The 27285-nt window shown below is 38.7% G+C and overlaps 1 protein-coding gene across 2 annotated transcripts in view; it reads right to left on the bottom strand.

Annotated features, from left to right (window-relative positions):
• ARHGAP15 (Rho GTPase activating protein 15) overlaps window positions 1-27285 on the bottom strand; it is a 653013-nt gene that overhangs the window by 36125 nt on the left and 589603 nt on the right. For both annotated transcript variants that reach the window (XM_037850077.1, XM_037850078.1), the window contains exon 13: window positions 25030-25135. In XM_037850077.1, coding sequence (XP_037706005.1) covers window positions 25030-25135 — 106 coding nt within the window. The remainder of the gene's footprint in view (window positions 1-25029; window positions 25136-27285) is intronic.

The raw sequence follows: 27285 nt of genomic DNA, 5'->3' as shown, positions 1-27285 counted from the left end.
TCCCTCTAAGGGCTCATTACAGTTATGCAGATGAAGGATTGTAGGGGTGAATGGATATTATCTCAATTTGGCTTCATAGACTTTAATTCAGTTTGATAGAAAATGGAAATGAAAGGTATGCAATCCTTCCTAATTATAGCTAGCAATGCTCCTTAATGTGACTTAGCTTTCATTCATTGCTCCTGTTTTTTGAAATATGTTATGTTGTGACAAAAATGGTAGTTATGTAGTTACAATTTACTGTTGTGGACAAGTGTGTTTTTGTTTTTGTTTTTGTTTGGTTTTTGCTTTCTAGTCATCTTGGTAAACCATCTTTGGGGAAACTTCCTCTCTACTACTCCCAGTCTCTGTGGTGTGAGTAGAATTGATCCAATCCTGGCTTCCAGGGGGTGGGCATGTGTTCCAAGCTCAACTAATGAGAGCCATGCATTCCTCTGCCATAATCGATAAGGAATCAATAAGGGATAGAGCGAAGAGAAGCGAAGGAGAATGATTCCTGGGAGTTTGCTATCCCTACAGCAAAGGAGAAGATTCCTTGCTCCTGATAAAACTAAAAAAACTGATAATATACAAAACTGGAGCTGCTATCTTGCAGCCAGAAGGAAAGATCTCAAGTGAAAATGAAGCCAACCTAGCTACAAGCAGAGTCTAGAGATGCAAAATCCTGGCAATACCCTTTGGCAACTGGATTTAATTAAGTCCAAAGTCACACCCAATCATGGAATTTTCAGATATATAATCCAATGAATCCTCTTTTTTCTCTAAGAAGTTTGAGTTGACATTTGGGAATTGCACCAGACTCAGCATTTCTTAAATACCTATTGAAGTCTAGGAAATATTTTCATATAATTCATAACTGGGATCAAATGAATTGATCCAGAAACCATGGCTTGCAAATATCTAGGGAAGAAAAAGAAATTACATGTAAACCAAAGCAAAGCAAAAGAAAATTATATATTCACCTGAACCTAATATCTGGCTCTAATATCTTAGTCTCACTGGTGTTTTAACTTCAGTGCTTAGTAATACTAGTTTGTTCTTTATTTTAAAGGAAGATTCAGTAATCTGTTAAATAAAATAGATTGATTAAGAGAGAGGCTACATCTCAGGATCTCTGTTAGCCACAAGTATTAAGACAAAGTTGGAATATTCTGGAGGAATACCCCCACCATGTTTAAAAATCATTTCTTTAATTCAAGACTTCCTCAAGCAGCATTTTCTTCCAGCTCAATTGCAAAACACACACTCTTGTATATACATCCATGCAGAAACAAAAATCCATTCAGGTACAATCCAACATGCTATCAAGAACTGCTAACATAGGACCTTTATCATTGGCACAGCACATCCCAAAATGTCTTTGTAAAATTAATCAGATTATATGAGTTAATTGATTTCAGCAACATCAGCAACTGCAATTGGAAACTGAATAACAGGATGTTTATTAATGAAGTGCTATTAATCAAAATTGACAATACCAATTCCTGTGTGTTGTATTTGAAAGCTACCTGCAGTGGTTATAGACATATTTCTTGAATTTTTAAACACAGTTTTGAAAAGAGGAAAAAAGGATACATACTAACACATGGGATTTTAGCTGTGGATTTTGGATGACCGATGTGAAAAGATATCCCTAAATGCAATTTGACAAGCAATGCCAAAGATGCCAGTGGTAATTAATTAGCACTTAACTGAGAGCACAAAACAACAGGACTTAGGAACTGGTATTCAGTGCCATTTTCCCCTTAGGCTCCATCTCATGAGGGCCAGCAGTGTGGCTGCAAACTGAAGGTCAGTCAGTAAATTGGGAGAGCACATTGACACTGGACATTTCATGATGGATCTCCTTCACCCTTTGTTGCTGCCCCTGGCTATCTCTGATGAGAAAAGGACTGATTGTTTGATGGGGAATTCAGCGTTCACATGCATCTAAACCAAGGTAAGTGCTGCTCTCACATTTCAGACTAGACTGGATACTTCATGCAAACATGAAGCTTGTGAATCCAATGTTAACACAGATAAGAGTAGGCTGGTTCAACATAAAAGCAAATTAAACTTAGAAGAAAGATTTATTTGAATTTTCTGGCTTTGTTAGCTTATATTTATTTATTTTTTTAATAAAAATAAATGCAGACCAGAGTATGTTTTTTAGAGAAATGTATAATAAACATTAGAATTATAGTTTGGACTTCTGTGATACCTTTTAAAGATTTCAAGACTTCTAGAAATTCAATCTTAGACATGTTATATATTCCCCTGAAGTTTTTCCCCAGACATTTACCGTCTATCTAATAGGTAGAGGTCAACACCCTTTATTAGAGAGGAAAGAATATTCTTGCTTCATAATCCCACAAACTGAGCAAATGAAGAAATGGAAGTGAATTTTTATAATCTCTGAATAAATTTACAGACAGTTTCAGACTGAAAATTGATAGTAGCTTATCTTGGAACACATGATTCGGGGAATAGGGTTGTTACACTTGCCCTCATATTTTCTGAAAAATGAAGCTGGTGCAGTTTTTATTTTCTACGTTAAAGGTGAAATCGGTAAATGAAGGTACAGTTGATCAATGCAACTGGGAGTTGAAGTCTGGGTTCTTGAGTACCAAATCCTCAATTTGCACAGATTGTGTTACTTTTGAAGGGTCTTCACTCTCTAAAATGGGCTCGGATAACTGTCGTATCTGCATCTGGAAAAAGACTCTTCAGGGATCTGCTTTATTGGATCACACACATGTCTGCAGTTAAAACAAATTAGATATCCATCCTTTTCAGCGCTCCCAGAAAGAACCTGACTCTGATTCTTTGGAGGTCCTTGAGAACTTGTCATAGAAAATGACACTCACTGACAGAGCAGAAAGCAATGACAATTTGATAAGAAATACTCTCCCTTTTTCTAATGGCTTCCTGACTATGGCTTATTCTCTGAACTAAATTTGTTCCCAGGAGCTGAGAGTTGCCTCATCGTCACTCCTTCTTACCACAGCTGGAGAAACCAAAACAAGGTCTTTCTTTTTTCAAGTTGAGATATTCATGTCACAAGATTGGAGCAGATCAGTGCTTCCCATATTCACTTTCCATTAGAAAACACAATTGAGTGTTGGTGATGGCAACAAAGAGAGATGCCATCTGGTGGGCTAAGAGTCCACAAAAAAAATGGGCTTCTATTTATTGCCTTGATAAAAATTTACCAAGAAACCTGAAGAGAATCATATCTTTCAGTCTTACTCAATCCTTACCTCTGTGTTTTAAAATATCAGTTTGTACATCTTATGGCATTTGAGGATAAAGTCATTTTCAAACTAGGAGATATTTGTACTGTTCAGTGGGTTTTTTTTTTTTTTTCCATTCTAATAAAATCCCACATATTTTCCACCAGACTTTAAGCTTTTCTGATTTTAATACTGTCAACCTGTATCATTTAAATATCTCTGAAACTCCACACATTTCAGATCTTCCCTAAAATACAACTTCATAATCATAGTCCTATGCTGGGCTAAAATTATATGTGAATCTGTCAGCCACCCACTTCTATCTTTTCAGTAAGCATTTGAACTTAATTCTATAAATCTTTATACCCATTTTATTTTGTGAATTGTTTTATATAACCGATTTAAACTTCTGCCTTATTAAATAAAAGCATTTAGTGTATTTAAAAATGTGTTCAATATAAGAAGTTAAAATATATTTGAAGTGGGCAAGAAAACCGGGGTGAAGGGAAAATAAGGAGAGAGGTTACTATGGCATCCAAAATGCATGCTATGAAGTTCCAAATGCTTGCTAGAGGTGTGCCAGTTTTGACTCAAAGCTTGCTTCATTCCCTGTGAGTCATGTTTCTTCCAAGGAGGCTCCAGTGATTGACTTTAGTGTTTGAGAAAATTTCTGCTTTCTTTGGACTCTCAATCTGATCACATCTGTGCAAAGGTATGAAGATTCAGAATTTCTTATTATTTTGTCTTTTGCAAGTCAGATTGATGCAGGGATCAGACTTCATATACATCATTCATTCGTTCATTCATCTATAAAATCCACAAATATTTAATGATTTTTATGTGCAAGTTACTCTGAGAGGTGAGGCAATTTTGTGATCAAGTTGAGCACAAGGGCATTAGATTCAGACTCATCAGCATTCAAATACTGGTCCACCACTTATTAGTTAGGTGGTCTAGGAAAATAATGTACTATCTCTAGGTACTAGATTTTGGGTACATAATTGAGAATAATATCTGTCATACAGGGTTACTGAACTGAGATATTGCATTTAAAAATATCCAGCAAAATATGGGACTTATGGTTAGCGCTCAATAAATTGTGACTATTCACATTAGGCATTCTGCAAGAGTAGTAATAAAAAAATAAGAATAGCCTTTGCCCTACATTCACTATGGTGTATATAAATGTCAAATTCACCTATATGGCTATTCATAAGAAAGTCTATGAGTTCAGGGTAGGAAAAGATCTCTGAAAATAGGACCAGATCAAATAAGTCATAAAACAGCTGTACATTGAGGCAATCCTTTGAAGAGATGGGAGAAACTGGGATAAGCAGACAACATAAAGAGGAAGCTGGAGAAGAGGAGAGATTTCAAAGTCTTTGAGATGGGAATGCATGAAGAATGACTGCATTTGATGAGAAAATTAATGCATTAGTAGAGCAAAGCATCCAGGTATGAAAGTAGTGGCTTGAGTATCAGGTAGATACTCAACTGTATTTAACTACCTGTATTAAACTAACTGTATTTAACTACTGAGAAAAATTAGTCAGTTGGAGCTCAAGTGCCTTCAAAGTAGCTTATTTCCATCTTCCAACCAAAGGTAAACTTGGGTTATAAGGCTTGCAAATTGGCTAGAGACCTTGGGAAAGTCCCAAGTTTACTCATCTTTGAAATGAGAGGATTGGACAGCTTCCCTTCTAGCTCTGACACCTATGAAACCTATAAAGCATTCTCCTTCTTGAAAATGAGAATAAAGGCTTGCTATGACCTACCTCTAGTTGCCTTTTGGATGTCTCTGGTTAAACACCCAGATGTCTGCAAGGATTCTCTACACAAGGTATAATTAACATTTTAAAAAGTCTTCTTTTTTTTTTTTTAAATGGGAGGGGCCTAGGTGTTGATTGGTTTGAAATTTCACAGAACTAAAAACAAAACCAACCCCCTTCCTCCTCACCGCCCCCCAAAACCAGAAATCTTCCATATGTGTCTCTCTGTGGAGTTACCTTACTACCTCCTGATTTTAAACTCAACAGCTACATTTTTAAAGAGATGCTACATTTTGGAATATAAACATGTAAATTTAAATAAAAATATAATAAAGCAGCTTGAGCCAAACCATGCAATTTGAATTCTTTCCATTTTAATTCAAGACAGTCAGTTGGGCACTTAGCACCTTTGGAACTCTATTTCTAGCCGTGCTGCCGCTATTTGGTGGGTTTCGAGATGAGGTCAGCAACTTCTCAGTGGTTTGGCTCACTCATTTTCAGAAGACATCCCTCGTTTTGCTCTGCTTTGCAGCATCCTTCCGCTGAGGGGTTCAGGGTAATTTAGCTTCAAAATAGCCCAATAAAGAAGTGCAAATAATCTTCCACATTATGGAGCTGAGGTGGTGAAAGACAAATATTGCATACGTTTCTCTAAGCACAGGAAACATCCTTTTGCCATCCGTTTCTCATGCATACTGAGGGTGGCATCTGGGGACGCCATGTGGCTGCAGCTCCTTCACGGCTCCCAGCTCTGTGGATAATGCAGAACTGCTGAGGGTGGTGGCGGCACCAAGCCCAGGTTCCTGAATAAAGGTCCTCCTCACTTTGACTGCATTGTGGCCATTCCCTCATTTTCTCAATTCCCACTTTGAGAAAACAATCATGCTACTAACAATGTCCCTTTTATAACCTTAGAGAAGCTCTCTATCACCTGGTAGTCTTTCTTCTTTAAAAGCCTTTCATTAGAACACTCCACAAAATGTAACTCTCCTCCACCTCCCCAACTCCCTCGCCTCCACTGTTGCTGCTAAAGTCAAATTACTGACCCCCTTTCTACCTTCAGTGTTCCTCCTCAGTCCCACCACATGTCCTAGAACACTTCCAGTTTATGATCCCTTCCTCCCACCATAACAAAAACTCCTGAACTCCAGCTTCTTCCAGAAAACCTTCCCTGACTCCTAGGCAAGATGGGTCATGATAACTGTCAGCGTATACCTCCTAAACATGCATTTGCACCCTCTGATTTAAAGCAATCTAAATCATTATTTCCTTAGTTTTTAAATCTGCATCTGGAATATCTCTGCTTTGCTGTGATCAGTCCTGACCGATGCCTAGGGAGAAGGATGCATCAAATTCGTGTTTAGACTGCCTCCAAGAGAGCTATGAAAATTTGTTATTAAAACTGCAGTTTTACACAATTCATTCATCCCCTAAATCTTTATTGAGCACCTACAACCTGCCAGACACTGCACCAGGTGCTAGCATTACAGAGAGTGATAACATGTATTCACCACCTTGGAAGTCATGTAAAAAAGTAGAGTTGTTTCGATAGAGGTGGACAGAAGACACAATGATGATAAAAACTCAGAAAACAAAAGTGAGGTGTACTGGGCAACAGCCCTGTTGGAAAAAGTGGGAGGTCAGCAAAAGTTTCTCCAGGGCCTTTCAGCTTGATGAATGTTGAGCAGATTTGACCCAGGAAATAATGACTGGGAACAATAAGCAGAGCATGATTGATTCCTACTTCCTGGATTGCTTAATAACCCTTTTAAGAGGGCATTATAGATGCCTTGATCAGGGCAATTCATTTCCATTTTCTGAATTTTAGTTCTAAAACTACGCATTTGGTTTCTTGTTTTTCCTTGGTTTGGTTCTTAGTTTATCTGAACAACACTTTCAAATGGGTTTTTTGTAAATTCCTGCAGGAATTGATTAGTAGCAGGGTAACTAAGCTCCAAGTTTCTTTTCCCATTTTGTTTCAATATGCACACACATACAAACATCCACCTTCCAATTTCTCACTGATACATCAAGGGGAAATTCGTGCATTGCTTGAAGTCTGTGTAACTGAGACCATAGCTCTGTGGCTTTGACTGCACTTCCCATTGCTGAGTGGACTGCTGGGATTCCACAAATAAATAATAAAAATAATAATGATTTTTAAAGCATTTGGAACTGCTGAGTTGAAAGGTGTGGTGTAAGTGCAATGTTTTATTGTGAAAGCGATACGTCTCGCATTATCTGCTCCTAATGGAGGGCGGCAGTAATGGAGGGGGAGGCACTTATGTCTCTAGACCAGGGGTCCCTGAAGGCGGGGTGGAGCTCGGGCAGGCACTGTGGTAACACTTACCGTTCTCGGGAACTGCTGCTTTCCAGACTGGCAGCAAGGTAGGAGAAGAGCCACTCTGTGTTTGTTCCCCTAACTCTTAGGGAGTCATAATTGCTTCTTATTGATGGGGGAAGTAACTGAAAATCACATTGGGAAAAGACTACAGACTTAGAGAAATTAATTTCGGTTTTGGTGTGGGGTTTAAATAAATCTACCTTTGGCACGGGGAGCTTCAGTAGCCTGTAGGAGCTGCAGCACATGACATACCCTTGATCTGGGATTATCCAGATGTTCAATTCACATTGAGCCGTAGAGTACAATATAGAAAAAGATAAACATTTCCCATTCAGTAGGGTCTGAGTGCTTTTCCAACGAAGTCCACAACTTTAATTATAAAATGAACATAACCTGTATCAAATTATGAATATGTTAACATATTGAATAGGGACAAGAAAAATAAGCACCAGATTTATGCTACATAGGCACTTGAAGGTAGAGTAAAAAAATCTGGTTTCCTTGACCACATTGTCATAATATGCATATATACAGTTTATTGAATCCAGGCTGTATAGACAACCCAAAGAACTCTGGCTCCATACTGTCACAATGCATGCCCACAACAAAGACTCTGTGAGAACAGCCCCTTTCATCCGATCTCTCTAAGTATTACCAACACGAGAGCTGAAAACCTTACCTCTCTCTGAAATACATCTATGTATCCATGCATAAGTTATTAACTGGGCTCCCTGGGCTCTGCTGCTGAAAATACTAATATATTCAAATTCCATTCTAGCTACCGCAAAAGAACAGTACCACAGATAATTACATTAATACCTCTCTTAGACAAAAGGATCCTGGCATTATGTTTTTAAAGTTTCTTTCTTGACTCTTGGACTCCTGCTGAAACATTGTGATATAAGGTCTAATAAGGATACATGGTGCTCAGGTGCCAAAGTGCAGGTTTGACAGCATCTATAAAACCCTCTTTTACTGTGCTGGAAATACAACACTCTTTCCTGGGAATTATGTGCCAAGTATTGTTCATAGCATCTAATGGCAGAAGTGTTTTCTGTTCACTTTCTTAGAAACAGTACCTGGCAGGAATGAGGTGGAATGTTTCTGAAATGCCCTCTAGTTGCTGACAATGCGGTTTTTAACCTTTTGATATCCTCCTTTTTATGGGCAGTCTCTTCTGGACACAAATTCAGCCTCGGAGGAGTTAGGAGGCAAAGAACTCACAGGCAAAGTGCAAAAGCTGTGAGAAGTTAAGGCAGGGGTGAGAGGGTGTAATCCCTGCATGTGTCCCTTTGGACGTCCTCTCGGCATTTTTGGATCCCAAGTCAAGAGATATATATCAATGACCAGCCTGTCTACACCAACTAGCTTTGCCTTTTTGCTACTGGCTGCACTTAAGGGCTTTTCATCAATGACAGCAAGCAAAGTAGGTGGTCTTCTACCTCTTTTTAGTTGTAGGAAAAAAAAAAAGTGACATAATTTTTCACAGCCTGAAATAATTGTGGAAGTACAGATACTGGTTAGGCTCACTATGAATTATTAGTGGAAAAGTGGGTCTCAGAAGTACATTACATGTGAAATATTTTTCGTCACTTGAACATGTGCCGTCCAGAGCTGGCCCTGTTCTAGCCGTCACAGGGAACAAACATTTCACATTCACAGATGCTCCCAATTTGGTGCGGTTTGGAGTGTAATTTAGATCAAACGTCTCCATGTAAATGAGTCAGGGTTTCTTAATTAGGTGCCTCTAAAGCAAAACCTTGGACCACATCAGTAGGTGTGGGTGTGGTGCCCACAATACTGGAATATTTCCTATAGACCAGGCTCTTAGGATCATTCAAATAGAGCTTTTTTTTTGGTTGTTTTTTTCAGGCACAGTAATAAATCTGCAGATGGCACAGACAGAAAGACGCTACTTCAGAAGAGCTGTCTAAAAACACTGCCTCTTTGGCAAATGCCTTGAAGTAGGTCATTCTGCTGTGATTTAGCTTTTTCTTTAGATTTGATTGCCAGCTTTTTGTTCCCATTACAAGTAGGGTGCATTCCGGTCCACAGACTTGTTCTTAATTTTTCCAACTGGTATTTGTTTACTAGGATTTGCAGATCTTCGTACGAAAATGGCCAATATCCTGTCACAGTGCGAATCAGGCACTTGACCACAAAGCGAAATGGATCCCGGTGATAATCTGGCAATGCTGAAATATTAAATGCCTTAAACACCCAGTCTACCCACAGCAAAACTACATTGATTTATATGGGCAAGTTTGTTGAAATAATTGTCCCATCTTTTATACATGTGAAGAGAAGAGGTGACAGGATGTTAATGAAAACTTTTACAAGCCATGTAGCAGCCGTTTGTATAGATATTCAGGTTATCTGCTTTTATACTTGTCATTGTTTCTGTTTTTTATAGGGGAAAAAATCACTGGGTCCCATTTCCCTATCAAGCTTCGGGATTTACATGCAGAACCCCCTGTGGCATTAATGAGTTACCTGCATAAATTCCCCAGCTTTTCTGCCAGGGCCCACCCTATACTCTCACCTCTTCCCCACCCCCTGTTACAGTCTGCACAGGCTCATCGTGGCCACGTCTGGGAGTCCACTTGGCTTTGCTAGAGTTCTTTGCTCCTTGAAACATCCTGTGCTTCCCAAACCTTGCCCATGCTTTAAAGTCTAACTTCAGCTCCGCTCTTCATCAGACTTCGCAATCATTTTATCTAATTTCTCTCTTTATTAATCATTAGCTGCACTTACTGTTTAATAGTTAATTATTCTCAACTCTTTTTTCTTACATTCTTTTTCTCCAGTTATATTAGTATTTCTGTGAAGCCATTACCTTAGGTTTCTTAGACTTCTTTTATCTACTCAACTCTACCCTTATATTATGGAGCACAGAGTAAGTATGCTGTAAATACTGTTGATTCCCTTACTGATGCTTATATTCTTTTCCTTCTCATATATGTAATTTACCATGCTAGCTTTAGATAGCTGACCATTTCAAATGATATATCTTGCATGACATCCTAAATTTATATATTTAGGGGCAAGTAATACCATTTTTGCAGCTATATGGATGAGCTATGCATGAGGATAAGTGTATTTTTAAACACCAGCCTTATATGGTTTACAGCATGTTTACAGCATGTCTAAATGTAGGAAACCACACTGCTTCCACCAGGGATTAACTGGGTCTTGCTTTTTAGGCATGTTTGTGTATCTGTGTGTTTCTTTCCATACTTCTTTAATGTGAATTCTTTCATTAAGGAGTCACAAAATGTGTAGATATTAGGGTAAAAAGCACATAGGAAATAACTAGATAAAGCATATAATCATTAATCCAAGCAACATTTAAGAGGTTTTAATGGTATATTCAGGCTTTATCATGAAAGCCTCTATAGCACACCACAAACTATGTTTGCATAATATGAGCTTCAAAATGGCCCATTCTCTGATGTTTTTAAGCAACTCTGATTTTATGTTACAGAGCTCTGAAGCAAGGTTATCACTCCCTTCACTTTCCATGGGTTAAGCACTGGAGATCTGTATTCTGCCATCTTGCTTTCTCTTGACCTACCTTGAAAGACCAACGATTTTGGTTCTTGGGGGTCATAACAGACCACTGCTGGTGTCCCTCTGCTACAGCACTAACCAGTGAGTGGAAAATACTAACCTCTTCCCTACTATCCGTGGAAACTGGCTTCTGAAAGTCTGGTTCCCAGAGCAGCACCAAGAGGGTTGCCCGGGAGCTGGTCATCGATGCAGAGCCAGAGGCCCCACCCCAGAACTACTGAATCAGACTCTGCATTTTTAAGAAGCTGCACAAACATTCTGATTCACAAGCACATTCAAGTTTGAGAAGCCCTGAGATAGAACTTTTAGGAGTGCCTATGTGGCAGTAGTGCTGGCCGTAGGACTGGCTCATAGTTCCCATTTTCCATCACTTGGCCATTAATGTCCTCAAGCATTTGAACCCCTCCATTTTTGTATTCAGAGTATGTTTCCTGAGTGGGCTGAATTACACAGTCTCACTGCACAGGTGCATCTGTATCGATAGAGGGTTCTCTTTTTTTTCTAGCTAATTATTCGATACCATTAAGCCCTTCCGATGGAGCCTGGGTTGTAAGAGGTGAGGCCTTTTGGAAGGGATGTAGGATGGAGGCCCTTACCACTTGTGGTCATTCAAGTTCCCGTGGTGCTTTTTGTGAGAGAAGGGGTTGTTAACCTCGGTGTCCTGGCTGACTTCCAATCTGTGTAATTACATGCAGCCTACCTAAGTCTGCTCTGTAGTTTCAATTAGGTAAAGTATTGTTCACTTCTTGCATTAAACTGCTATGTTGTGTGGCTACAGACTGCTAATTAGCTGGTGTTTCTCAGGTGGCTGCGTTTGTGATGAGCAAAATGTGTCTCTCTCTGGCCATCTCCTTCCCTGCCCTCCTAATCCCACCCCTGATGCACATAATCCCATGCACAATCACACGTATGTTTTCTTATTTATTACCGTTTTTGGATAAACGTGCTTTGGGATCAGAAAGTCCTAGAACATGGCAATAAATATTTCCTTAATTTATCAATGTAGCCACTTACTTCTAGGCCTACCTACCGTGTTACAGGGTACTGTGGGGAAAATCGTGCAGAGAATAGCAAGAATGTGGTAAGGGGCTTTCCTCTGCCAAGGTGAAGGGTAAATTCTCATGTCTGGTAGGGAGCTATTAATTGCTTTGAGGACTTGGCACTCTAGGAATTGGTTATTTTCTTAGAGAGATTGAATGGAGGATGAGATCAGAGAGGAAAAGGGCATGCAATTTATTCCACATTTCCCACTAGTTGGAAAAATCATGTGGGGCATGTAAACCACCCTTAAATGCCTCACTATCTCTGGGTGGGATATCTGATCCAAAATGGAAGATGTGGCACCAGGAGAGTCAGTGGAATCCCTTTGTGATAATTCAAAGTTAAGCACTATGGAAGTACTCATAGCTCTGAAATGGCAGTTGGAAATGAAAGACAAGTGGGGAAAGATGGGGGGGTAGAGAGCAAAGAGGACAGAGTTGTTCACTCATCAGAGATACACATATTTGAGAGTCGAATTTTTCTGGGATGTAACATGACTGCTGAAAATGCATCCCAATAGAAAAAAATTCAGATTTAAGAAAAATATCATTTTGCTAGTCTTTTCACTATGTGAGCAAATTCATTCTGTTTTAATGCCCAGCACAAAGACACAAATCAATTAGATAAAAGATCCTTTAGGACAGAGGTAATTTCTTTTACCTTTTCATATCCCAAACATTATGGGAGATAAATGAGTTAATCAACAAATCAATACATGAATAAATGACTGAACAAAATTGATAAAAGGAAGAATAGTTATTAAGAGGTGTATACTGGGCATCAGTTCATGGAGAGCAGGAAAAAAAATGTTTTAAATGTGAATACCAGCATGCATGTCCTGCTTACTCTTTCCTATGGCTCTGTCCTAAAATGTGTTACTTGTTTCTCTGAAAATGAGAAAGAAAAGGAGAACAGGGGTTTCCTCAGTCGGATGGATGAACTGACTGAAAGCCTGTAAAAGAGAGGGCTTTGCAAATCCCTGAAAGAAAGGGAGGGATTCAGACACAGAAAGGTGAGTGTGAGAATAAGATTAAGGGAAGTGAACAATTCCAAATTTGGACAGGGAGGAAGGCAACATGTTTGGGTAAGATTCGAAGATCCTACAGGCTTATTGCTTTCCTGATCAAACAATCCTCCTTTCCAGCTCAGAGACTGTTACATAATAGGTACTCAATCCATATTTGTTTCTTGAATAAATGGGTGGATGGATGATACAGACAACAATGCTTTGGAAGTGATGAGAATGCTCAGAGTTGGGTGCAGGAGAGAGGATTTGAGGAAGCTGATGATATTGAGGAGGAAGATATCGGAAGAAAGGAAGAGAAAAGAAGCGGGAACATGTAAGAGAAAACAGCTTGGTTTAAAAAATGCGGATGTGACACAGAAGAGAAGAAATTACTAGATGTGAGATACAAGAGTCTCAATACAAAGGATGGTGATTGGGATAAAGCTTTTACGTTCTCTGTGTAATTTCAGTTGACTTTTACACATTTAACAAGTTAACCTAAGGAAAAATTATTGACCAAAAAATGTCATTAAGGCAGAAATAAAATAGACTTAAAAAATCTAAACTTAAATTTGAGCTCTACTATTATATGGATGGCTTCAAAGGAGATTTTCTCAATACCCTGACCTGAACGGCCCCTAAACCCATTTCCTCTTCCCCAGACACTCTCATTCAAGTTAAGCACATGGTTTTAGTTGCGTACCTCTTCAAAGTCAAGTGTGGGTTGAGTCTGCCACTGGCTACAGATCAATTATTATTTATGGCTGAGATTTCCTCCTGCCCACTGCTCAAGTCCAGTCTTTTCTCAGCCCAGCTAAAATGGGCAGACAACATAGTCTTGAGATCAGAAATCTTATATGTAATTTGTGCTTCTTGCACTAAGGGGAAAAAAAAATGGCAACATGGAAATTTGCAGATACCCTGTGTTAACTATTCCTGGATGTCACCCTGCAGCTTAATTTCTGCTTTCTCCTCTGCATTCTGGGTGCTGCTGCCGGACTCGTCAGCACCTTGTCACTGCTTTCTGTTGCGTGGGCTACCATTGGACTCCGTGTTCTTAACAATTCTCCATTATAAAAAGAAAAACCCACAGAATCCTTCACCATTAAAAAAATATATATTAACAGGTAAAATGTGTGTGTGTGTGTGTGTGTGTGTGTGTGTATTTAATCACTTTAAAATATCTAGTTCTCTGAAGCTGGTGCTATTTGTAAATGCTGCACAGCCACAGCTCGCCACCGCATTGCTTTGCCTTTTCTAGTCCTACGATGCTCTTTTGTTTGAGGTGTGACAAGGATGTGGGGAGCCAATATGATTTAACTAAATAATACACAAATGTCAAGAATACTTTCATGTCTTATGCACAGAGCAGAATAAATTACTCATATGGAATGTTATGTTTTTCTTTTCAGGGAACAACCCCACAGCTTACAAGGAGCTTCGGCTGACAAGAAGTGACTAAGAAATATTATTAAAAGTAATCCATTTTAATGTAGGACTAAATGGCTGAGGATTTCACTCCGGTTCAAAAGAACAGAGACCTGGAGAGGAAGTTGACAGGCAGATGGCAATGAGGAATTAGGCTTGTCCTGGAATCCTCATGGACAGTGGGGAGAAAAATAAGTCCAGTAAGAAATGAAAATGAAGAAACGAGTTTCTCAGAATTAAAGGTGAATCAAAAGGAACCGGCAGCTGCCTGGACATGCCAGCCCGAGAGGCCACGGCATCTGATACACGTGACAAACCAAGAGACAACTGCAAAGCTCCCCAAACAACTTGCCTGAAGGGTTTGCCAAGCAGCCAGATGCTGCTTCTGGAAGAATATCTTCCGTGGTTGGGCATCCGAGTTCAGTGCTTTCCATTTAAAGAGGAGAAAGACGGTGGTAAAAGGCAGCACTGTCACTGCCTTTCCAAAAAAGTGCTCTAAGTGTACATATATGCACGCATAATTAACAGCACAAAAAAGCATAAATGTATGTAGACATGGAAATTGTTTTTAAAAATAACTAAAAATAAAACTTTCCCCAGTGTTTTTATTAATGCAGAAAAATCCATGTGCTGAGAGAGAGAAAGAGAGAGACACCAAGAAAACTTCCCATATGAATATGATAGTCCACTAATTAATCAGGTAATTTTACTAAATTATAGCTGGAGTTCCATTTGAAAGGGAACTTGTGTGACGGACCTGTGCCTCTCTCAGGGTAGGCTCGTCTTTCTCACTCTTTGTTTTACCATTCCATCTGCCCTGGAAAGACAGTCAAGTATTGGTATTGGCAAGAATGCACAATGTGGTCTAGTGGACTGGAAATCAGGTGATTTGAGGTCTCGTTGATTTTTTCCCTCTTCCACTTTGAAGTTTGCTGTGTCTTTTCTCCCTAAGTTTGGGGAACCACAGTTTTTTTTTTGTTTGTTTGTTTTTTGTTTTATTCGCACTTACCAGAAGTGGGTAAGATTTTTGTAAAGTGAACCAAAGTCAAGGTGATGTGTTTTATTTTATTTTACTTTATTTTATTTTTTGGTTTGTTTGTTTTGTTTTGTTTTGTTTTCTCTTTCTGTTTGGCTTTACCTGATGCTAAAGAACTCAAGGTATATTGAAGTCAACACTGGATGTGGAGCAAATGAGAGACAGGGAGATTGGGGTTGATATGATCGGACAATAATGATAGGGGTTCTCTAATTTGATAGTGGGAATTGTGATAAAAGATATAAAATGTAATTTCCATGTTCCAAGATCCTCTACAAGCCCCAGATAATTGAGAAATCAGAAGAACTGACGATCCTGCCACGTCCTGCAGGAACTGATCAAACCCGCACCAAGTCGCCACGGGTGGCCACGGCTTCCCTGCTGGGGCTTCCACAGGAGATCAGCCTCTCAGCACTCATTCGCCACGGGCATTCTCAGTGTACCTAGTGTTTGCTTTACAATCAGCGTTGCCCTTCTCTTCATCATGACGAAAAGACATATCAGGAGAGGGGAGGGAAACCTGAGGGGAGCGTCTTACTTAGCAATACCCTTGAAATGGAATACTCCCTAGACCAAACCACAGCAGCTTTCAAAGATTCCGGGCTTAAGGAGTTGATCTTAACTGCAACCACTGGCTATTAGATTATCATCTTCTTGTTCCAGGAAGTCACATGATTCCACTTATCTAACAAAAACCGAATGTCACAATATGCTGGAGATTTAGCAGGGAACACAATGGCATAAATTCCTGCCCTCCTGGAACCTATTTCTTTATCACTTCCATACTCACCAGTATTCTCAGGACTTGACTATGCTGTAGAATAATCTAACGGTTTTTTTCTGCTAGATTTTTACATTTATTGCTGTGTTTTTTAAGAGCCAAAGGATGAAGGCAAGAACAGTAGCTGGTCATCATTAGAAATGCCGCCCAGTGGTTTGTCATCATGAGAGTTTTCTAGGCCTCTGTGGAAGTAGCGGTTGTAACCATGGAACATAATAACTCTTCTCAACAAATTTTCTTTCTATTACTATGTCTGATGTTCTCAGACTCCTTTCCAGGAATCTCTTCCTCTGATCCCTCTGACCATACCTTTGATGTAAGCAGTGCTCAGGGATCTGTCCTCAGGGCTCTTCTATGCTCACACTTTCCCCTGGGGTTATTCATGATCTTACCCCTCTGCCACCTTTAAGCTGATGACTCTCAGATTTATATCTTGTCCCTATCACCTTTCCTGAATTCCCAGTATATATTTATCTTCTACTGGACTTCTCCACTAAAATATAAACAATGATTAAATCACAACATGTTGAAAAAATTTCTACTTCTTTCATACCTCCAATTTGGCCTTTTTCCTATGAGTTAATGATATTGCCATTCAGCTAGCACAAAACCTGGATATCATCCCAGAATCTTCCTTCTTCCTAACCTCTCTCGTGTACCTGGTGAACAGGTCCTGTTGAGTTTTTCTACTAAATGCCTCTTGCATCCATCCCTTTCTTCCCATTCCCCTTACCAGTCCCTTAGTTTGGGGTCTCCAGCTTTGAATGTTATACCAGCTTCCTAACTGATTTTACTACCTCTAGTGTTGCCCTCCTAGGAGCTATCCTTCACACTTATAAAGACAGTGATCTTGACAAATGCAAATCTGATGACCTTATCTCACTGCTCGAGATTCTTCAGTGATTTCCCTAAACGTTTACAGGATGATGTTCTTCACACTATAGCCCTAGTTTACAATATTCTGTGCTGATATTCTGACACTTCTTTTTATGTTCCCTAATTTTCCAATCATTCCAAAGGATTCACCATTCCTTTACCACACCATCGTATCTCCTTTGCCTCCAGGCCTTTGTACACACTAGTCTCCTTGTTTATTATTGCCCTGTTATCTGCAAAACTGACATCCTAAAAGATAGACTGTGTCGTCTCCTACGGGACACCTTGATTCCTCTAAGTTAATATTTAGTTTCTGCTCAGTGCTCCTATAGTGTCTTGTGACATTATAACATATTTCTTATAATTGTTTACTAATTTATTTACTCCAGGAAACAATAAGATATGTGATGGTAGGGGTCCTCTATGTCTCTAGCATTTTAGAAAGTACAAAAGTCAGATAGTATATATTTTGTGTTTTGTACAACTTGTTACTACTCAGCTCTTCCCCTTGTAGCATGAAAGCAGTCATAGGTAACACATAAACAAATAGGCATGTCTGTGTTCCAATAAAACTTTATTGACAAAAACAGGCTGTGGGTCACATTTGACCCATGGGCCATGGTTTGCCAAACCCTGATTTACGCCAGTGCCTGGAACAGACACTCAGGTAAGACTTCCCAAAGGAATGACTGGAAAGGACTTTACGGTTAACAAACATTCTTACAAATGTGAGTTTGTCTGACCTATTTCACGTGTCAGCAAAAGTTAGGGTTAGAGACATTATAATATTTTCTTAAAGTTTACAGTTTGTAAGGGCTAAGGTTGAGACTTGAGCCTGTATCTGTTGATTCCAAATACCCAGTTCTCCCCCTTAGGCAAAAGGCCAAGATTCATACTGGAGACAGGAGGGGCAGCTTAAAATATTTACCCCTTACCAGGAAAATACCCCCATGCTATGTGTCATCACTAACAACAGAGAAGACAATGATAGATGAGACAGTAGTGGTTTTAAGTTTTGTTTTGTAACCTATTATTCAGTGGTAAATATTACCATTCACATGTTAAATATAAAGATCTAAAGTAATAATTTCAGTCTCATCTTAAAGCCTTATCTCCCAAAGCCTTCTTCCAGAACAAGGATACACAACTGGAAGGATCATTGAACCTTAGTCTCCAGCTCACAAACCTTATAAATCCCATGCCAAGATGTCTTCTAAGCAGATGACATTTTAATGATTACTACAGGGAGCTGGGAACTATTGCTTCACCTTCAAGATCAGAGTAATTAATTTTCTTAACTATCAGGCCAAATTCTGCCATGGGAATCCAGTTGAAGAATTTCAGACCCAAAGGAAGTGCATTATCTCTTCAAAGTGATTAGGGTACCATTTCAAATCCACAAGCAAAGGAGTTACTCGGCTTCTGGCTTATTTCAAACAACTTGCACCCCTACCTCTCAGGAAAAAAAAAATAAGGGAAAATAAAGAATCTGTATAGGTTCCTCATTTTCCAGTAAAAATACGCATGGACTGCAAGTCTTCGGATATCAGGTATTGTGGTTGGGTGAAAGACCAAAGTGTACAGAAAAAGGGTGCAGTGCCAGAAGACAGCATGGAAAAACACAGCCTGCTCCAAAGCACACCATGGCTGAGCCTTCAGAAGCCTGGATGCAGACAGAGAGAGCCACCAGCCATTGCCCTTGATGACCAGAGGAAAGGGCAAGGTCTTGTGGCTTTAAGGTCCAGTCTTTAACCATATCTAATCCTCCCCCTCACCCCTCAAATATCAGAAATGCCCACAATGTTGTTTTAAAGATAGGGTGGAAGAAATATTTCCCCACCATTGTTTCCTCATACGAGCCTTATATTTCTAGATCATCATCATTTAAGCTGCCTCTGACATGCTTTTGTAGGATATTTCATTTAATATCCATGAAGACCACAGAGAAGCTTTAAATATCGGTTTACTCTCACAAAATAGCCACAGCTCAACAGTTTCCCCTTTCAACGAGGAATTCAGCTGGCATGCTTCCATGAGATTTGTCTATTCAGCCATATCATTTTTTCACCTTGGAATTCTATGAACAGCTGGCCGATTGTCTTAGAGTCGATCCAAAAGAGATTTTAGCTCTCCTTTCAACCTATTTTACAAAGTGCAAGTCTCCTACAAGTAAGTTTATTTGCACCTAAAACCTATGGCAAATATAGTCTTCCAAAGCTTTTTCATTAAAATCAATGGATGTTATTATACCTTAAGTCTTCTTTGAAAGCAACCCATTTCTAAGTCATTTTGACTTTCTCTGAATAATGTATGGGAACTGAATGTTCATTTGTGTTTCTCCTTCCCTTAACAGTTTGAGAGTGTTTTAGTTTCCAAAATGCATGCCACAAAGTAAAGCTGGTTAAATAGATTGATGTCCCTCCATGGAAATATTTTAGTATTTATTTTCTAAATTTTCTTTAATCATCCTGTATTATTTTTATCCTAGAAATAAAAATGTGGAAAAAAAATACTTCAGCAATAGCTAGCATGGCTTACTAATAATAATGGCAACAGGATTCCCTGTACTTCAAAAGCTCAGAGCCTGTCCTAGGTGGATGTGTAGTTGATGGGACTGGAGGAGAGTTTACACTGGGTGATTTGAGGCACCCAGTAAAGCCCTACCTGCTTCAAAAATCTCACTTACCAGCTTCCACCAGTGCTCTGTACAGCTTGGCAGGAAATTCTCACCATGAGAATTATTCCGATAAGTTAGACAACAAAGCAAGAGAACTGTTCCTAGAAGAATGCATAACAGGGAAGGCTCTTGGCAAGATCTGTGCCTGCCTCCAACCTCACGCCTGCCTAAAAGTCTGGTAGCCTAGATCAGCAAGCTGTCTGTCACTTGGAAGGGGAAAATAGTTGGGTCCGAGAACATGGGACAAAATGCTGGTCACGTTGACCTTGAGTCGGTGACAAAATAGGGTTGGGTGGGATTGGGCGTTGGGACTGGGGTGTCACTGGCTTGTCAATGATATGAAAATAGTCTCACTGGGACTCTGGGAAACTGGGTGAGTCAGCCCAGAAAGGAAACCCAGATTCTGGAAATGATTCTGAGACGGAATGAAGAAATTGTGGAAGCCAGGAAATCTGGAAGAAATTTCTCCCCACATAGCCTCTGCAATTCTTCCTAATTATTCTTCCTATTTCATTAAAAAATGATTTTATATTTCCCTCATTATAAAAGTGGTCTTATCTATGTACGAAGTTTATTTAGTATGTAATTTGTGCTAGATACTGTGAAAAATTCTTTAAAGGCATTATTCATTTATTCCTCACCACAGGAATAGAATCTATTATGCTCTCCATTTTACAGAGAGAGAAACAGAAGCTTTGAGTTCAATGACTTGTCCAAGATTACACATCCAGTGAGTGGTAGAGCCAAGACACATTCAGATCTGCTAATTCCAAAGTCTGTTCTCTTTATCTGTTTTCTTAACCTCAATGTCTCCTTTTATACTGTTATTAAACGGGAAAAAGGAACACACAAAGAAAAGAAAAAAAAAGAATCTTTCATCATTGAACAACTCAAAGAAGAAAATATTAATACTTCAACAAAATTCTCAGTCTTTTCCATATGCATAACTTTCTTCACATATTTATACCTATAATTTTTTTTTACTTAACACAAGCATTTTCTGAAATTAAAGTATAATTCTTGCTATGAACCACATTCTCCAAAGCTCTTCTATATAACCCTTCCCCTATTAAATGAACAATTAGTTATTTCCAAGATTCCATCAGTGAAAAAATGCTGTTATAAACAGTTTTCTCTGCATAAACATTTTCCCTCTTTGTTACTTAGGATAGAATCCCAGAAATATAAGATGATTGGCTCAAAATTATGAATATTTGAAAAGTTTTCAGTTTTGAGATATATTATATATATGGCCTTCCCAACATGTTGTTCCCTTATACATCCCAACCAGCAGCATATAGTGGCTTTGATTCAGTACACACCTACTATAATGGGATTCACCCTATTTCTTTAGTTTTCCATAGCCTCACCTTCTTTGTTCCCCTGTCTGCATTTGCAAAAGAGAGGAAAGGGCACCCTTCTAAACAATATTTCCTTTTACTTTTTAAAATTTTATTGCAACCTCAGAATAATCTCTATGGGTGACTGGATGCGGAGGATAAAGATGAGAGAAATACATTGTGTGAATTTTCCCTTTGAAAAGTCTCAAGATTTGCAACATTTCTTTCTATTTGATACCCATCACTCCCATCCACCTACCACTCCCCTATGGTCTCTTGGGTTCTTTTATCATCTTCCCCTACCTCTTCTCCCCTCTCCTGTTTCCTCTTCTTTCATCCCTTTCACCCTACACCCTGTTCAGACAACTCTTTCATAAACACTAAATACATCATGCCATTGTCTGGTACATAACAGTTGAGTGGTTCCCTATTTCTCACTTACCCTCTTTGCTTGACTCTTATCCTCTAACTACTACCCGTCAGCACGTAAACCATCTTTCTAGGTCCTCCTTCTCATTAACTTCATCCTCACTCTGCCTCCCTGCCTTTCCAAAGAAACAGGCTGTAGGAAAATGCATTTGACACTTATACTTTATAGAGATAGAACTTGCCATTTTATTTGATGATTCAGGAAGTACCACAGGACTTTCCAGTGCTTATCACTGTAAAGCCAATTTGTGAAATGGTCATTCATAAAAATTTCTGGTTGATGGCATTTTGATATGAAAGCTTATTCTGAATCCCCAGTCTCAAGTTATCACAGCAGAAGCACAGAACTTGACCTTGACTCTGATCAAGAATGTGGACTCTGGATGGTTAGACTATTCGGGTGTGCAGCCACTGTACAATATTATTTCTAACGTAATCACACTCCTTTAAAAATTCTAGCTTTTGTGGACAGAACATATTTCAACCCTCTTATTCAACTATGTTGTATCAAGCTTTCTCAGTTGGTAGCTACTGTGCTTTGAGGGAAAGGGTTGAACACAGAGCTCTGCAAAAATGGAGTTCTGTTTGCTGTAGAGTACGTAGGTCAAGTGGAATTCGTGGCACTTCATTATGTTCCCTGACCCTCACTAAACAAACTTCAAAATTTATATATATATTTGCAACAATTTGGAATAAACACTCTATACATGTGTTGACGGTAGATTTTCTGAAGAACTACCAAATGCATCAAGACTAAGGAAAACATTCTAATGATTCTTTCAAACATGAATATATTTAAATTCTCGTTAAACAATCTTCTTATTTAGTCTTCTCAGGCTTTGATGACATGCCACGATTGGCTGTTTATCAAAAATTTAGCAAGAAATGCTTAACAAGATATAATCGTGTGCACACACTTGTGCATAATTAAACCCAGTTTATAAATTGGTGCAGGGTGGAATATGGTCACACCACCCAGGAAAGGATGGTGGCTGGAAAATAATACTTTTTCTCCCCATCTGCAATGATGTATTTCATAATACAAATGCTGTGAAAGTAATACAATTATCTGATCTTAAGTCTTAGTTAAAAACATCTATTTATATTTCCACTGAACTAAACAAAAGTTCTAACAAAATTAGGGAATTATTTAGATACATGATCAGAAATTAAGTGCTAATGCTGGGGTTATATAGCCTGAGGGTGGGGGACTCTCATCCTTTGACGATTTTTAACTGGATAGATTCTCATCTATGTGCCCCCCTTTTTTTTTCTTGGAGGATTTGGCTGGGCTCTTAGTCTTCATTTTATAGCTATTCTTTCAGCTAAAAAAAGAAAAGGAATAATTGAGACTGAGTAATGGATATTTCTTAAGAACTCCAGGACTAGGTATTGTATAGCATTAGAGAGTATACTTTTCCATTTGTTTTATGACTTGGTGCAGTTAAAATTACTGAGATAAGGACTCCAGTCTTACTTGTAACTTGAAACCCTTTCATGGTGTTTCTGGATCCTAAGGGGGGAAAAATGAACATTTGAGGAATGCTCACCTTGTGCCAGGCATTTTACATGCATTATCTCATTTAATTCTCATAATCACAAGATACAGTTAGTATTATTTATTCCTATTTTACTTGCCTAATTTCACAATGAACAAGGATTTTACTCCAGCTCTCTTTCTCTGTGTATTATTTTCTCCCTCTTTCTCTAAAGTCCAAGTTCCTGTCATCAAAATACACTGGGTTTCCTATTATAGCCAATATGAGGCAGTGATAAGAAGGGGCATGCTGAACTTTGAGACAAGGTTGCCCTCTGAGAGAAAAATTAGAGAGAAACTAATGTGATGAATTAGGTTAAAACAAGTTCTATAATGCAGTAAGTGGTTCAGCAAATTGGAAACTATCCATACAATGGAATCCTCTGCCATCATTAGAAGAATGACACATCTGTTTAATTAAATGGAAGGTGGCCCACGAGTTATAAAAAGTTGCAGAATATTTTTACCATAGGACATACTTTAAATACAATAAACAAACATACATTTCTACGTACTCTGAAAACAATAAACAAACACACGTATGTTTGCATGTGTTTAGAAACAAGTGCAGAAGGATATATATACATATATCTCAAAATGTTTGTTATCCTGTTCAGCAGGCTAAGAGAGGTTGGTAGGCAAATTTCACATTTTAAAGTATATGCATGACTGCTGCTTATGCTTATTTATTTACTTTTTACAATTGACATGTATTACTTGTACATTGGAAAATCATGTCATGGATTAGTTAAACAATCTGCAGGAATGGCCCATCCCAAGGAATTAAGGACTAAGAAGCCAAAATGATGATGATTTAATCTCAGGAAAGCAAAACCACCCAATCTATTTGAAACTCTATCAGGCTTCAACATTACTGTGTGTGTATGGTGAAAGCCTAAAGTCTCACTTGTATTACAATTTCCTTTATCTGATGAAGGTGTTAACAGAAGTCAAATGAGTAAAAGACATTTAACAATTAACATGTCCAAAATGGAGCACTACAACCTGCCCCATCACTCATGCTGCTTCTCTTCAGTTTTATCTATCTATGTATGCGGCACTACTGTTTCACCACTTATCGAAGCTGAAAAATTGATTTCTCTTTTCCTTACCCATTGCATCCCAACTATCAGCAAATCCAACTTGAATGCACCTCCAACATATCCAAATCCACTTCTCTCTTAGGGCTCCACTTGAGCCACCTTTATCTCTTGCTTAGACTACTAGAGTCGCCAGCTAACAAGTCTCCCTCCTTTCAGGTTTGCAATCCATTATCCCATGACAGCCAGAGTGATTTTTGCACCCTCCCAATTTAATGCCTTTCAATGTTTCTTCATTGTATTTGGAATGGATCCAAATCTCTCACTGTGGCCCACAAGAACCTAATGTCTGCGATCTCAGTTGCTAACACCATCTTTCTTGCTCATCTTGCTCTAGCCATACTGGCCTCCTTCCTGATTTCAAATAAATCAAACTCTTTGGAGCCACTATTTTCTTTCCTGCCTGGGATACTCGTTTAGCTGTTTACATGGAAGGCACCTTATCAATCTGAGTCAACATTTTACAAATAAGGAAATTGGGTTTCAGAGAGTTTAAATAACTTATTTGTGGTCACAACACTTGGTACATAGTAGAGCTGGATTTTGAACCCATGTCTAAATCATTTCATGCTCTTTTCATTATACCAGATACTAAAGTAAAGATGGCCTCTCCAGGGCTCTGGCAACAGTTCTAACCATCAGCAAAACATCTACTTGTTGTAAAGGCCAGGAAAAATAAATTCTTTCAGGAGTTCCTTTTGTAGATTCTCCTTCCTATCTCAAGAACATTCTCCAGTTTCTGCAGGAAAGACCTAGATCAGGTATAGTGGAAAACCTGGAATGGATGTATTTGAAAACTCTGGTCTTAAGAGATCTGAAATAAAATGTTGCTCATTTAGAAAATAATTAGCAAACGACTCACCCAGAAACCCTTTAAACTTACTTAGTTAGATGTCCAAAGAGGACTTTCATGGTGTCATGATTTGGAGGAGGGAGTTTTTGTACGAGAGATTTTACAGCTTCAATTCTTGTGTTGTTATCATGCTTTTCTGGAAAAAAAAAATTAAAGGAGGGTTAGAAAAGAATGTGATTTCACAGGTGAATGAGGGAATTTTCTTAGGAGACTTTTGCACTAAGGCTTAGCAACTAAAAGTCCTAATGAGTAGCCAAAAGGAACAGGTGTACTCAACATAGTTACGTGGAGTTTCTTCAGTTTGAATTAGATCGCAGTAATATGAAAGCAGCAACAGTGTGAATTTGAGATGATCTTCCTGTTAGGATCAGGTACTTAACTGATTTTTAAAAATGTTTTCTTATTTCACGAGATGTGGTATGCTGAATGAAGGTGTCCTATTAGATGGCCCGAAGGCATCTATTTCCTATTTTTTGGGATGTGCGAAGATGTTAACATACATGGCAAAAGGAACTTGGCAGTTATGATCAAATTAGGAATTCTGAGATGGAGAGATTATCATGGATTATCCAGGTGGGCTCAAAGCACTCACAAGGATCCTTAAAAGAGGGCAGCAGGAGAATCAGGGCTTGAAAGTGCAAGTGTTGGGCCGACCAAAGCAAAGGGAGATGTGGGGCCATGAGCCAAGGAATCAGCTTGGCCTCTAGAAGGTGGAAAAGACCAGGAAACAGAGCATCCAGAAGGAATGTAGTTCTGCCAGCACCTGAATTTTTGCCCAATGAAACTGATATGGAACTTCTGACTTTCAGAACTGTAAGATAGTAAATTTGCCTCATTTTAAGCCACTAAGTTCGTGGTAAGTTGTTACAGCAGCAGTAGGAAACTAATGCACAAAGATACACAGAGATTCAGTAACAAATATATTTTATTTCACAAATTTATTTTAAATTATTTCTATATTATCTTTCCCTGCTAACATATTTTGTTTTTGTTGTACAATAAGGGAATGCAAAAAAAAGCAAAGAAAATTTGAAATAGCCTAATACCTGCCCATAGACATTATAAAAATAGGAGGTTCTTCAAAACTGCATACTACATAGATTGCTTTCCCTCATTTTGTTCAATTTTTCCTTTATAGCCAAGGATGGCAAAACAAGAACTGAGTTACTTAGCACTCTAGGGAATTCATTTTTCCATAGTTTTAACCAGCGCCTACCCATCTAGAAGTTTAATCATTTATTGAACTTAAACACTTAAATAGAGTGACTTAACATATTTTTCTTTCTGTACTTTAACTCTAACTTCTGGCACAGAATTCCTGATGATTCTAAAGAGGCCTCTACTGGAAAAAGTGATGTATCAGAGAAAAATAAGGCAGACACCCACTCAATATCCATTCTCTTCTTCCTTAATAAGACAATCCCATTGGGTAATAGACACATTTCCCAGATTCCCTGGCAGCTAGTGTGGATGTGTGGCCCAGTTTGGCCAATGAGACTTAAGAGTTATATGAGACTTCTGGGGAGGCTGTTTCAAGGAAGCTGTTTTAGTTCTTTACTCTTTTTGCTTTTTCTTCTTTCTGCTTCCCAAAATGTAGATGGAAGGGTTGTACCAGAGAGTAGCAGCTGGTGGGAAAGAGCTTCCCTGCTGCTGTGGAGCAGTCAGATGGTCCTGTTCTGCCTGCCTCTGGATTTGACATACAAAAATAAGCCCTTATATAGAGGCACCTTTGAGGATGGGTCTCCAATAGACAGTAAGACCAGACACAGTTTGTGATATGATGCGATTCCAAAACTCAATTCATAATCTCCTGTTATTCAGTATGCAAGCTATACTTAGTGGGTTAAGAAAGAGTTCAGGAACAGACAGTTTCTTTAATACACTGTTGTTGCAAAAGAATTTTTTGTAAGAAATTAGAGGAAAATATTCTGCAGAAGATGGTATTTGACTAAAGTGAGGTGGGGGCTGTCTTCCTAGTAGAACTTTGCTTGGAATCTTTTCTTTTTCCACATTAAAACCACAAAAGTCTATAAATAATGCCTCCCACAGTCAAAGTATTCAAAATTGAAGTTATTCTTAGAAGATTTCCAACATATTATGGATTGGACAATGCAAACGAAAGAGACAAAGGGGAGAGAGAGAAAAATAAAGCAAGGCTAGTTTCAACATTACCACCAGAAGATCTAATGTTTTCTACCAAAAGGGCAGAAAGCCCCCTTTTAACTTAGTGATGCTAAGGAAATATGGTGCCTCATAGGACCAGTTGGAACCTATGGACACCAGAAA

This window comes from Choloepus didactylus, chromosome 9 (assembly GCF_015220235.1).
Source record: "Choloepus didactylus isolate mChoDid1 chromosome 9, mChoDid1.pri, whole genome shotgun sequence".
Lineage (NCBI taxonomy): Eukaryota > Metazoa > Chordata > Mammalia > Pilosa > Megalonychidae > Choloepus > Choloepus didactylus.
The sequence above is the reverse complement of the archived record's forward strand: the minus strand, read 5'-3'. Positions and strand labels throughout refer to the sequence as shown.